A 14,661-nucleotide genomic window follows, 5' to 3' on the forward strand; every position below is an offset into this window, starting at 1 on the left:
CGGTTTGTTAAAATAAGCTGGGTTTTGCACGTCTTGTGTCGATTACAGTGAAGAAAATGTCTGGATGCTGTGAGACAAAGCAGTAACTGGTCATATTTGTAGCACCTGAATGGGTCGTTACGATGTCAGAACTAAATCCAAATGAAACCAAAATAACAATACTGATTCATATAAAATGGAACATTGTTAAAACCCCCCACACAACCTTACAGCGCCCCTGGTTACATACAGGAAATGAAATGATTGATATAACAGCTCATTTCTTGTGGAGTAGTTCAAAAACGATGATGAAACATCTCAATGGAGTCGGGGGGGTCAGAGGTCACAGATTAGCACAGGGTCAGAATAGGGAAGCAGGGTGTGACGTGTTAAGATGCTGGGCGTCTTTGGGGTCTTTGTTGCTGGATCTGCATCACGGCATGCACAGGATTGTGTCTTCAGTTCAGCGATAGATGCTGGGACCACAGGTCGGAAAATAAAGTCTCAATAATCAGTTTTGAGCACGTGTTGAGACATGGTGAAACTCCTATGAACATACGTCTCGTAGTAAAGGAAACACCACAGTGGATCAGACAAGTACCACTGCTCCCATGCATCACAGCACAATAAAGGATTTATCCAGACCTACAGTAGTGGTGAAACAAACATGCCCTCTTCTCTCTGGCAGGGCCAGCCCAAGCTTTTATGGGGCCCTAAGCTGCATTGGATTTGGGGGCCTCCTCCTCCTCCTCCTCCTCCTCCCACCACCTCAGAGCAGCCACTGCTTCACTATTACCAATACAGATGTCAGACTATGAATTGCATTAATTGTAGTTATGTTATAGTTATTTACAGCGTCTCTTGTTTTCTAGTCATAGAAAGTCAAATCACCACAGTGTGGTGATACTGAACTTGAATTAAACAAGTTTTAACCATTTTAATAACAGAACAGAACAGATGTGCACTAAACTTAACTTAACTTAACTTAAGCCCAACTAAAGGGATGGAGTTTAATTTTTTCTCCATACCCTACTGCCCCCCCCCCCCCCCCCCCCGATGATCAGCAGCCACTTAGTTTGCTCCTGCCTTGGGCCGGCTCTGCTCTCCATCATGAGATGACCAAATCAGTTGTAATCTGAATTAAAACCGACTCAGATTTTTGTGCAACAAGGAAACATTGGTGATCTTTTTTTTTCTTCTTTTCACTGCAACATCATCACATGACAATAGGGGGGAGAGTACGGGATTCAGAGACAGCTGAGACATGCAGAGGTCTGCCTCCTCTGTAAAAAAACCTGCTGTGCTTTTCCAACCCTGTTTTTGGAAATCTGATTGTTGTTTGGGATTTCTGTGGCAAAATATTCTCCAAACGTCTAATTATGGCTTCTCCTCTGCCCCAATACGAGGGTTTTTAATTATGAATGAATCTATATTCTGTTAAAAAAAGAAAGAATCTGTCGTTCTAGTTGCCTCTGATGTACTTTGATACAACCCTTGAATGAAATATTAAGGGGGAAAAGTAGCTCTAGCCCTCGTACACATGATTTCTGTTGTGCTTTAAGACCAAAGTGAGATCGCACCTGATGCCAAATTGCAGATAAAATGTAAAAGTGTCACATAGTCTGTGGGGATTTGAAGAGCACAAAATACAGTACACATTTGTTACAGACAGTATGTTAGTAGTGAGTGTGTTCTGTTGAGTTTGGAGTCAGGAGGCTTCTGTCACGCTGAAGAGATGGACAGAGAGACGAGGGAAACACGGCGACTCACAGATAAACGCAGCATGGTGTGAACAACCACATAAAACCGAGGCCAAAGGCCAAGAGACAGTAACTGTAGAGATTTATCACTTAACAGGCTCAATGTCAAGTGTTAACAGCCAATCATCGTTTACCTTCAGTGCAGAAAATGCAAAAAAGAATCAATCTGGAAAGGAAATGAAGCAGTTATATAGAGAGTGTGTGTGTGTGTGTGTGTGTGAACCTTCGCCATGATCCTCCATGTTCAAACAAACCGTTACCGATGACAGGAATCTTGAAAGACCAATGACAGGAAATACAAACGAGCAACAGAGTAAAACCAAAAACATCCACATTCACCCTGAGATGCACTGATGAGCCTTTTCTTTGTTGTTGTTTTTTCACTCCGAGCATCACGAGGCAGAGAACGTGGTATAAACGCCAGCTTCGGTCCGATCGGAATCTTCCAAACGTGTTCGTGGACTTGTATAATAAGTTTGTTATTGCTTTAGTCCTCATCGATAGTCTAGACAGAGTCACGGAAACCGTCCCGATGTTGTCATTTCAATTCACCGTCATACAGTCTGGCCCTGCCCACCACCACCTCACACACGCGGGACCCTGGTGTCAGTCTTTGGTTGTGGGATTAAAACTGAAAAGGGGTTGAAAGGAATATAATGTTCGTTAATCCAGATTATATTTCTCTTGGAAAAGTTTGTGTCCTAACGAATAACAAAACAACATGTTGTTTTCTTAGGGGCCTGTAAATAAAGTGGTGGCTCAAATCACGTCCTGATGTGGTGGCAGTGCGTTACAGTTGGTAAAGTTGCAGGAGCAAAAAGAGGAGATATGATAGGAAATCCTGGGTTTGTCGAGTTTCAGTGACGCGTTCTGTGCTCTCTCACTCTCTCTTTCTGTCGCTGCAGGGGGCGACTGTTCAAAACGCTGACGTCGGTCCGGTCTGTCGTGTAAAAACTGTCCCTTCTCAGTGGTGACCAAGTCCCTGTGAAATGGATGAAAGACAGGATGAAGGGAAGAGGAGGAGGAGGAAGGCTCATGTCCGGTCCACCGGTCCACTCGGTCGGTCGGAGCAGGATTTTCGTAGGGTTTTAAGGATGAGGTTGTTGGTTGTCGGTGGGTAGTAGTGAGGGACAGTGGAGAGGGCAATGGGACTTTTCTGGAAGGAAGGTCTCAGACCAGGGTTCCAGGTTTGGCCTTGTCGTGTCCGTACCACTGCACGTCTGCCAGCTCTGAACACAGAGGGCTGCTGAGAAAACAGCTGTCACTGAAAGACCTGCAGAGCAAAGAGAAACCACCGTCACACTGACTTTACTCTACAAAACACTTTCGAAATCATTCGAAATCATTTGAAATCAATCATCTACACTCGAGCTCCCGGCTGGGTCGGGACCCACAGCTGGGGATATTTTTAACATTTTCATTTTCAGAATATCCACAACCCTTTTTCTGTATATATTTAAAATAATATGCAAACTAAAAAAAAAAGAAAAAAAAAGATGTTTTTTAAAAAGTGGGTCCCTGTATAGAACGGTCAGGAAACACTGATAAAATACAGCCAATTTTTTTTTCTCACTATTTATACAAATATTTCTGTAACATCTACTATTATTTACAACATATTATGTTTGTTAAACAGACATAGCTCGTAATTCTGCTCATGTTTTCGGTGAAAATAATGTTGCAGGTTTCCTACACAGTCTGATTCTGGTGTATTATCTGTGTTAGGACACATGCTGGACGTGGGTAAAAATGTTTCTATTAGTCAGTCCTGTCGGGAATGAGCCACATTTAGCAGAGCACATGCAGAGATCAGATACAGATACAGCCAGAAGAAGCACCTGACACACAAAACCTTCACCACCAGAGAGCAGGAAACCATGAAGCCTCATCACTGTCAGCCCCCACATCCAGAGCTGCTTTCATTTGTTTTGCCAATATCGTGTTATTTATGATGGGAGTGTGCGTTTAGTCTTCTTCAAAGATTCTCAGTGGGATTCAGATCAGCTGACCTACATTGGTTTGGACACATTATGTCACTGAACCTGGATCTGTCCAACTGAAGCAACTCAAGATCATAACACTGCCCCCACAGACTTGTACATGCTCCTCTCTTCTTACCCTGATGCTGCCATCACTATGGACTCCTGACTTTTCCCCATTGCTTCAGAGTTCAATTATTATGCTCCCTATTTAAATGCAGCTACACGGCTACACAGCTGTTAAGCCTCAATCCCTGGAGCTGTCTTCAAATCGTATAACCCCATGAGTTATTCTGGGCCCTGTGATGGACAGGTGACGTATCCAGGGTTGACCCCACATTTCACCCTATGTCAGCTACTGTCACAACTCCAAATGTGTGTTGATGTTCACCAAGATCCTTCCATGCAAAGTTATTTGAGTGCAAACTAAAATAAAATTCTGAACCCCTTTCTTTAGGTGTAAACCAGTGTATATGGGTATCTAGTCATGTTATTTGTTGATTCAGGAGCAAATCTTTACAGTTTAGTGTAAAATATTGAAATGGTACAAACTGACTCATCTGTTGCTTCTCTGTGGTCAAACACCAGCTACTGCATTCAAACTGTGTCACTGGCATTACATTACATTACCATCTTGTCTCATTATCATGAACATGGTTCTTCCACTCACTGCATCAGATTGGGTGCAATAACTTGGTGCTAGCTGAAAGATTTGCTTAGTTAAATTTAAGGTGGTGATGTTTTTTGAGCAGATGTTTTTTGCACGTGTGACTAGTAAACCTGCTGCATGATTTAATGATCCACTGTGTTTTCCCCAACAGTACAATCTAGGTTTAGACCACAGTGAGGCCGAGACCACAGACAGTACCTCTACGCATCAGAGCTGGGCTGAGGGGGAGACTGACAGACGTCCTCAGTAGGAGAGCAGTCTGCTGTGCCTCTAAACCAGGAGAGAGGACACACACACACACACACGCACACACACACACACACACACATACACAGACACACACACAGGCACAAGGAAAGACGGGTTAGTACAGACAGAGAGAGACACACACACACAAAAGAAAAGATTATGTTAGGTCACAGAATATTGCTTAATAAGTACGTGAAACTGAGTAGAAAGAGTGAGGAAACAAAGAACAAAGACTCCGTGAGTAAAACATAAATACAAACAGTTTGGAGTGAATGACAAGCTGAGAGGATTGTGTTGTGATTTGAGTGAGAAAACACGTTTTATGTTTGTGACAAGCAGCATCAGACAGACTGACAGTGACGTCTGGACAAAGAAGCTCAGAAAATAATATCCACTTTGTCCTGAATTATTTGCATCTTTTAACACGTAGCCAACCTTTCTTTGAGCTCTTACCCGCTCTGCCAGTTGAGGATGTGCTGTGGGCTACAGGGAGGCGTGGCTGTGGCTGTGTGTTCATTGGAAGGCGTCATACTCCTCTGGCTGTGAGGGGACGCAGCTATGAGGAAAGCCGACAGTTAGTCAAGATGAATAAAGAACAACAGAACGAGTCAAAGCAAAGCACATGTAGTACTGAACAAAGGAGACAGACATAAGGCCATGGAGGGTTGGGAGGATAGTTGCTTAACAGTGGAATTCTAACTTTGTCTCTCAGAAGCGCCATAAGACTCGTGCAGGAGGCAGCGCGTCAGTCTCATAATCTGAAGGTTGTGAGTTTGAGAACTCAACTTTAGTCACAAAGATGTTCTGTATCTCCTGGTACGAACCCTTTGCATTAACCCTTTGTTGCAGAAACAAAGATGAACTTTGATTTAAGAAAACAAACAATTCATTCTTCAGTTTGATGGTTTTAAAAGTGCTGTGAGCAAAGTTTAAAGTACAGAGTGTGGAACTCTCCCTGCCTCCTGTGAGTCGAGGTCAATCTTGGCAGCAAGAGCAAATCAAGACTGAATATTTCCGGTTAGTAATATGATTTTTCCAGAATCGTGCAGCCCTAGTTTGCAATGTAATTAAATTTTTTAATGCCTTCATTTATGTGTTATACCATTTGGTTTTATAGTTATATTAAACTTTGTTTATTGTTTTGTGTTGTTTTTGTTGCCCTAACACTCTTCCCTAAGTCTCACAGTAAAGAAAATAAAAATAAAAGTGCATTAGACTTGAATTAAATGACTTAAATGAACTGTAAATTGAATAACGGAGGTTGTAATCTAATTATAATTTTCAATGACTCAGGGTTGTACACACATATTTTAGGTAAATGAATCCAGGTCTAAAAGTTGTGAGTTCAAGGCTGCTGCTTTAATCTTAGGTTACATATTAAAAACAGCTAAGAGGGCCGTCAAAGTTAGGATAGAATAATTTTACACATTTCATGCAAGTTTGTTTGTAAGCCGCTAATTATCTGTGCGAAACAGTCTCTTGCTACGATCTAGCTTTAACTTCCACTATCATTTTAAATACTAAACTGGTTCAGTGTAAGTTTAGTTGGAGCAGTTTGTTTTGTTAATGCAACTTAGTAACATGCTGATTTTATGAAATAATCCTCAAAAATGCTGATTGCCATTATAGTAACAGGGACAAGTAAGAGATTATTAGATATTACAGTCATTAAAAAAAGGCTAATTTCTTTTCCTATCCCCTATATATCTGTACCCAAGTGTGTCAGGGAACTATGTACTTAGCAAATCAGAAATGAGAAACAAAATAAATAAAACATGTTAGATTATAAATCAATTACACTCCTATACTAACATGGGCAGTATGGGCAGTACATGCAATTTTAGCCAAATCCAGGTGATCTTCCAGATTTAGCAGTGAGCACCTCATCCAATAGGCTTCTTCTGTTCTAGTTGACTAGACACTGTGTGTGTGTGTGTGTGTGTGTGTGTGTGTGTGTGTGTGTGTGTGTGTGTGTGTGTGTGTGTGTGTGTGTGTGTGTGTGCGTGTGTGTGCGTACATATGTTGGGTGTGTGGTTGAGCAAAAGAAGCATGAGAAGCCAGATACCAGGCACAGTTAGCATTAGTAGAGACAAAGTAAGGCACTAATGTGTAGTGTTCTGTGCCAGTGGTAAAAGATAAATGCCCAGTGTGCTCCAGCTCAAGGTGCGTGTCCATGTCATGTGTTCATCATCTGCCAGTAAAAAGTGAAGGTTTTAGCCCAAAGTAGCTTCCTTTTTGGCCCTGGAGAAACAACCTCCCCTATGCTCCCCGACCAATGTCTGGGAGCTAATGCTGCATTCCATTTATATCGGAACTCGGAAATAGGAATAACGTCACCTTATAACGTGTTCCACGACAGGATAGGCCAGTGTGTAAGCAATATCAGTCAATAACAAGGCTACACAGGAGATTCTGTGCTCACAAACTGCAGCCATCCTGGAATCCTAAACTCAGGGTATGCAAGGTTGCTCCGAGCTCTGAGTAAAACATCACAAGGTCTGGGTGTTGCCTCTTTAGGAATACCCTGTGACCTCTGAAATTCCGGAGTTCTGAGTACAAGTGGAACACAGCTTAAAGCAGAAAAGTTTTTTGTTCCGTCCCTACTTTACACACGCTTTAATACGCATAAGTGAAGGTTTAATGCAAACAAAGTAGACCAACCTACCTGGTGAGCCTTTGGCGAGTGTCCCTACTCTGATGCCTCGTCCAGGTCCCAGAGTGCCTTGCTGTGACCCCGTCTCAGAGGAGGTGGACCCCGAATGTGAATGACTCCTTTCCTTCAGGCTCCCTGAGGACCTCTGGTACCAGCATCGCAGCTCCTCAGACACTGCTGCCCTCCCACCTCCTCCACTACCGTCTCGCCCCAGTGATGGAGTCCGTACAATCTGAGAGCGTGATGGCGTGAGTCGGCCGCTGCCCTCCCCCCCTTCCTCTCCCCCCCAGGCCTCCTTGTACAGTCCCCCGGCTGTGTAGGAGCTGGATGTCTTGAACTGAGCCTTGACGCTGTAGTGTCCCTCCTGGTCGCTTTCCAAGCTGCGTACCACCACAGGGTTGGGGCTGCCCTCGACATACAGCGGGTACTCCTTGATGCGGTACTGGGATGAAGGCTGGCTCTGGCTGCTGAGGTAAACTCCGTGGTGTCCCCCTCCCATGCTGCCTCCACCTGTGCTTCCACCTGAGCCGTTTTTAGCTGCAAGATTTGGCATGGAGCCGGAGTTAGAGGAACCTAGGTGACCTGCAGACCTGGAAGGTGAACAAGAACCAACTCTGTGAATCTTTTTATTCCTTTATACGTACTTAAAAATAATCATGTAAAGACAGCCTCTCGCTGTGTATCTCCACCATCTTTCTTACCTGTGTCTTTGCCTCTGCCTCTGCCTGGCTTTAGAGGGTGAATCCTCTCCCAGAGTAGAGTAGTTGGGGTTGTTGCCGGGAGGTCCCCCGGAGGGGTAGTAATGCTCTGAGCTGCTTTGGCTGGTGCAGGACGAACAGTCGTCCAGTGGGTCAGAGCCATTGGAGCTGCGTCCTGGTCCCAGAAAGAAGTCAGGACTCCCCAGTGTTCCCAGCGTGTGCTGGTGTGTTTCTGGGTCGGATGTGAGCAGCTTCCCCTGGGACTCAAGGCTGGAGCTGCGGTTCCTAAAGTGCTGAGCGAGACTGTGCAGACGTGAGGGACTGATGTCCACTGACCTGTGAGATGAATCATTACAAACAATGACTCAACAACGCAGTATCAAAGTCTGTACGAGATTTGATCTCTCTCTTTAATCTGTTATAGTTACCAGAGTAATGTTGACTACAGGACCCGACTTTTACCATTGTCCAGTGATTTTTTTTCTCAGAAACTTGACACATTCGTGCATCATTTATTCAACAATCATGGATGAGCTGATCATATTTTCTCTATGATAATGGTGAAATTGACTGTAAAATCTGTATCATCTTTTGTACTGGTTATGTCTTCTTTATGGGAGCGAAATCCTTGTTACACAGGTGAAGTGTATTTTGAAAGATGTAAAAAAAAAAAAAAAACAGTATCAGATTGATACGTGTTGATATTGGTATTGGTATCATTCACAAAATAATAGTATTCAGGCATTACTAAATGTATACATAATAGGTATTTAAAAATACAGGTGCACTGCATTTAAAGGTGAAGTAAGTAGTTCATAGTGACATCTAGAGGAGAGGCTGAAATTTACAACAACAAACTGCTCCTCTGCTCACCCCCTCCCTTCCCTGAGCGCTACGGTATCCTCAGCCGGTCAAATGTCGTCCTTGTCGTCTTTCACCGTGTCAGCAGATGAGGTTTTAGTATTTATTCAGATGTATAAGTGTAGTCTTTTGTATATCGTATTAGCACTGGTCTTAGACATGTAAGATAGCGAAATTGACCATGTTATTTTACATTACTTTTTGAAACACTACGAAAAGGAAACAAAAACTATTATACAGCGACTAGACAATGCAGGAGCACATGATATGTAAAAAAAAGTGGATTTTGGGTCATATAAACCCATAAATACTACGCAGTGTCCCTTTAAAACACAAAATGCAGATGAGAGAGACAGATCAGAAGTGTTGTTCAATAAATATTTATAACATTTAAGTAATTATGTGTCTTGTTTGTTGTTATTAATCTGTTATAACTACCTATAAATGCAAAAGAAAACCTTGAATAACAACAATTAAAGGCATAGACTGACCTGGTAGAATGTACATAGTGTGGTGTCCTGGACCTGAGGTCCGGGGTGGAGGGCATGCTGGACTGAGAGTTCCAGTGAGGGAGGTTCCTGATGGGGCTGCTCTGCAGAGAGTTACTGCCTCCTGCTTCTGCACTGCCAGAGCTTGGGAACCGCCTGTGACTGAAGGGAGGAGAGGGGGGGAAAAGAGCAACATTCATGATTAAAGCAACAACAATCCAATCCACAGCCTCATAAACAAAGACCGTCCAACTCCTCACTACCTGGAATGAGAGGAGCGTTTCTTGACTTTTTCATAGGGCTCATCCAGTGATGACTCGCTCCACATCTTGGGTTTGATGGGCGATTTATCGTAGTCAGAGCGTGTGTAGTGCAGGTGTCGCAGGCCATCCAGGGACTGTGGTGGAGGGGGCCGACTGTGAGATGGGGGCCGAGGAGGGAGGCCCTTGTGAGGTGATGCTACTGGGGAGAAAGTGGGGGTTCCTGTGACTTGAGGGTCATCTGAAACAAAGAGAGAGCCAGGATATAAGATATTGGATATGAGGATATCCATCTTATACAGGATATAAGATGGAGCAAATGCAATCATATTTAATTGAATTGTCCTGAACTAGTGCATGAGTGTCAGTGAGTTATTGGTGGAATATCTGGGGATAGATAGATGGAAGTGTGTATGTATGGATGGATGTGCTTTATTGATCCCAAAAACTGGGACATTTTTGTGTTACAGCAGTGTGTTTTCCGTCACTAGCAGCTAAACGTAAACTATACACGTGAGTGACATGAAATATAACATGTTAGAGAAAACAGACATATTATATTATAGTAAATCAAGTGTAACAGACACAACAAGTAGTGCAAATGAGCCACTTTGGGCAAAGTTCCAGCTGAATATGAGATTATATTTAAATGAATCATGAGTGAAATGTGATGAATCGATACACACCATCATCCAAAACCAGTGCGTCAGACAGGGAGCTGTCTTCAGAACCAATATTGGCTTCTGTGGAACAAAGATGATGTCAGAGATTGTACAAGTACAAATACATAATAAGAGCTTTCAAAATGTGACTTCCATGTACTGAATAAGAGTTTATTAATACCTTCTATGATAAGCGATGCTCTCTGCGTAGGCTTCTTGCCAGAGCGGACCCGATACTCATTGATGGAGTTCTCAATTTCCTGCAGCTTCTTCAGCGCGTTGAGATAAGACGTTTTCCTCTGCTTCTTCAGCTTCTTGCTGCTGACGTGAGGATCGCTGGCCAGACGTCGGGCCGCCTCTGTAATCTGGGACTGAATGGCAAACTCCCGCTCCAACCTCTCCAGCTCCTCTTCCTGGGATAAACACAGACACACGCACACACACAGGAGTGCCCCGCTCAGTAACACAAACATGCACAAAAATACTGGATTCGCTCACAGATTTAGCAACAGAAACCCAACACAGGAATCCAAGAACAACAAAGCTTAGTTTGCCGACACGTATTCAGACTGTAACTCTCCCATGCAATATACTGGGCTAGACTTTGCCAGTGAAAACACACTGAGGAAATCATTTATCTGTGCTGTAGCCCCAGCATTTTCTCACCGTTGCATGTTCTCTATTGAGACACTCAGTCCCCCCCCAATAAAAACACCTCTCCATCAATCCATCCTCTCCTCCTCTACACTTCTCCTGGGAAATTGTGGAGCAGAGGCTGGAGAGAGTTAACCAGGGAAAATATACTCCATCATTCCACAAATGTATTGCGTACGGCAAATGTGTTGACAACAATAAGGTCTATGTATACAACATAATAAACAGTGCAGAGGCTTGTGAATGTGATTATAAGGAAAAAGACTGGAGGCAGTCCTGTGACAAAGATGTACACATTGTACAGTCTGCGTGTATAGTCTGTGCTCTCACCCGTTGGAACAAACAAACATGTTTACGAAGCAATCTTAGTGAGGACACTCAAAGACAACTAAATGCCTTATCTTAAACCTCAACCCAAACACAATTCAAACCCTAATCCTTAAAAAAGGTGTGACACAACATGAAGTTCGGCCAAAACGACTTCACTTTCAAAATAAATGTCCTCACTTAATCTCTGTTAATTTCCCCATTGTGGGACTAATAAAGGATTACTTTATCTTACTTTACGTAGTTTATAGGTTTTATGTTCCTCACTAAGATGTAAGTACAAGTGCACACACTTGCACACATGGTTGCGCAGCACTCATAATAAGGACACTCATAGACAAAATGCATTACCCAGTCCCTTACCCTAACCTTAGCCATCATAACTATATAACCCTCACTCTTAACCTAAACCTAACCCTAAAACCAGGTCTTAACCCTCTTAACCCTTAACCATTTTAAGGGATAAAAGGACCAGCCAAAATGTCCCTCGTCTCTGTGGTTTAAGCACCTAGAAAGAGAGAGCAATAATGTTTTCAGCTGGGTCAACATCTTAATGGACAGCCTCACTTCTGTGGAATCCCTTTCAATAACAGCGTCTCTCTCTTTTCACAGCTTCTGTGTCTGTGTGTGAGTATACGCCATTCACGATAAATAAAAAATAAAAAATAAAATAAGAAACATCTTTTCTGCTTACAAGCCTCTTGTGTGACGTTGTGTCGGATTCATTTCAAGGCATATGAAAACCTCAGCAACACACACACACACACAGAACATAACACAATCCTACAATCACCACTTCCTATGGCGAGAATTCTGCCAGACTATTTTTAGAAGTTGTTCTGTTCTGTTAAATGGAGCCATGGCACTTTTGGTGTTGCATGTCTCAGTCTGTTGCTTGAGGTGCTCACAATTGACTTTACTTGGAGAAAAAATGAGGACTAAAGTTGAATCCAGTTGAGCCATTTTAAGCATGAGCTTTAAAATGAAATTAATTTAGAACAACCCTCGAGCTGCATTGAGCTTTCACAATAACACCAGTAATCAATAATGCCCATCCACAATGCATTTAAGGTCCAGTGTGTAACATCGAGGAGGTTTTATTGGCACAAATTGAATATACTACACATAAGAGTGTTCGCATAAGAGTTTAATCGTTAAAATACAATTTGTTTGTTTTTTGAAGCCTAATAAGCCTTTATATATGTACTTAAAGGCAAGGGCCTTGCTTTACGGAGGCCACCATGTTTCTAAATTCTACTTCACTGGTCTCTCTTGACCCAAAACAATAACATGTAGCATAAATAATACAATTTAGAATAACAATATATATATATATATATATATATACACACACACATACACATATATATATGTATATATATATGTGTATGTGTATGTATAAATATGGTTTAGGAGATGAAATCTACTTTGAAAAAGTAAAGTTCTCTGTGTCTGCATCCAGAGTGTGTGTTTGTGGGATTTAAAGCAAAATCTGTCTTCATATAAGCAGTGACAGCCTTTCTGTGTGCAAAGGCCACCTTCCCTGACACACTGACAGTTGGTTCTTCCACACTGGACCTTGCATGGGTGAATGGACAAGTGAGGTAATTAGGTGTGATTAGGAAAAGTGAGCGCTTAGAGCTTTACCTCTCCCTTAGGAAGAATTTTCTGCTCGTCCAGTTTAAATGCAGTACCAATCTTTCGTCTCACTGTTGGTGCCTCCTCTCCTGGATCCAGAGGATATTCTTTAGGAAGCTTTCCCGTCAGCTCCTGGAAAATAAAAAGAGAGACGAGACAGTTAGAACAGAGGAGGTAGAAAGTATCTTGGTTTCCAAAGTATTTGCAACAACATCTCAGTGTTTTCTCATACAGCTTCTCTGATGCAGATGCTCTTTAGCTCTTCTAGTCTCTGTCGTAGCGTTTCCTCCAGAGCATCCTGCCGGGCCCTCAGCGCTGCCAGCATGTCTTTCTTGGCCGTCTGTGAGCTGTCTGATTCCTGAGAGCCTGCAGGGTACACACAGCATAGGATGTGAGGGAAGGACTCGTGTAAGTGCTTGTAAGTAAGTGTATGTTTGGTGTTGTGGATACTTCTTGTGACAAAGATTGTGGGGGGGGAGAGAAGTCTCGTATGCACCTGCTTGCCTCGCAGGATGTTTTTGAGGAAGTGAATGGGACGTTTCGATAAGGAAAGAGTGTTTAAAGGAAGGGGCAGTTTAGCACAACGTTTGTGACGCACAGTATCCAAGCCTCTGAGATGGTGCCAGCCTTGTTTGCAACAAACTTCACTGAAAACAACCCAAACACTGCCACTCACCCGCCCACATGCTCTGTTTTTCTCGGCTGCTCTCGCTGTGACCTGTGTGGTTCACTGTGAGGACAAACAGAGCTGCAAAACAAACTAATACAGAAACTCTCCATTGTTTTTATGCATCAATGTGACATTATCGCTGCCCTGTGTTGCTGGGCAAAGACGGCCTCCAGTCAGCAAGCAGGAGATCATGAAATCAACACACTAATGAGAAGGGATGGGACTCAGTCAGATAAGACAGAGACACACTGTATGATGAGAAGTGGGGGTTTAAGTGAAGAAGACCAGAGAGAAGAGAAATGGGGGTTTAAGAGACTAGGAGTGGATGGTGGAGGAGATAAAGTGGGACTGGTTTGGGAGGGAGAGATTAATGAATCTATACTGACTGAGTAAGAGAAGTAAAGGAGGAAACAGATTCAATCAGATAAACATGAGAAGAGCATGTAGGTCATTACTACTGAAACAGAAGTGTTGTTGTTTCCTGACAGAAGTCATAGATTAACTGAGGCAGAGGTCTTTAACTCGTGGTGTGTCGGTCATATGTTTTTTCTGTCTTGTTTTTTTTTTCATCATAAATGTTTTTTTTTATTGTCAACTTCAGATCATTCTCCGTCAATATAAACATTTTAATGTTAAATATTGTCATAAATGTCATGTATCTAGTATTTTAGGCTAATCATTTAAAAAAAATAACTTTAAAATGCTGCTACGTTGGCGAACTATGCAGGAATATGCAGTGACAATAAAGTACATAGAAGCTTTGTGATTGTTCAGCTTCTTAAATGTGAATATTGCTGTTCGTGTTAGTGTGTGTCATTAAGTTGAAAAGGCGAACAGACTTTGACCACGCTTAAAGTGGCTGCTGTGATTCAAACAGGCATTTTCCTGTTCTCTAATTTTAGTCCATGTATAAATCTTTCTGTTACACTCCTGACTCGTACAGCACTGATAAGCATTGTTTTTAAAGGCTGTGGCAGACTTTCAGTCCCTCGCTCACTAAATTTAGCAGGGGCAGGGTCCTCTGGTGGATGAGTCTGTGTGACATACAGAAAGACAGCGGCTGGGTATGTGTGTGTGGGTGTACAGTCAGTATGTGAGTGGACATCCGTGGCC

At 42.7% G+C, this 14,661-nt stretch overlaps 1 protein-coding gene across 1 annotated transcript in view; it reads right to left on the reverse strand.

Moving 5' to 3' along the window:
• Window positions 1–1,062: 1,062 nt before the first annotated feature.
• Window positions 1,063–14,661, reverse strand: part of frmd4a (FERM domain containing 4A) — a gene marked incomplete at its 5' end in the record, with an annotated part of 89,630 nt that continues 76,031 nt past the window's right edge. Inside the window, 10 exons of the mRNA XM_083893475.1 lie at window positions 1,063–3,012; window positions 5,091–5,193; window positions 7,303–7,880; window positions 7,992–8,324; window positions 9,341–9,499; window positions 9,598–9,838; window positions 10,284–10,340; window positions 10,441–10,672; window positions 12,888–13,010; window positions 13,111–13,244. Of these exons, the coding sequence (XP_083749601.1) occupies window positions 2,910–3,012; window positions 5,091–5,193; window positions 7,303–7,880; window positions 7,992–8,324; window positions 9,341–9,499; window positions 9,598–9,838; window positions 10,284–10,340; window positions 10,441–10,672; window positions 12,888–13,010; window positions 13,111–13,244 (2,063 nt within the window). The 3' untranslated portion in view covers window positions 1,063–2,909. The remainder of the gene's footprint in view (window positions 3,013–5,090; window positions 5,194–7,302; window positions 7,881–7,991; window positions 8,325–9,340; window positions 9,500–9,597; window positions 9,839–10,283; window positions 10,341–10,440; window positions 10,673–12,887; window positions 13,011–13,110; window positions 13,245–14,661) is intronic.

This window comes from Microchirus variegatus (assembly GCF_963457635.1).
Source record: "Microchirus variegatus genome assembly, chromosome: 8".
Lineage (NCBI taxonomy): Eukaryota > Metazoa > Chordata > Actinopteri > Pleuronectiformes > Soleidae > Microchirus > Microchirus variegatus.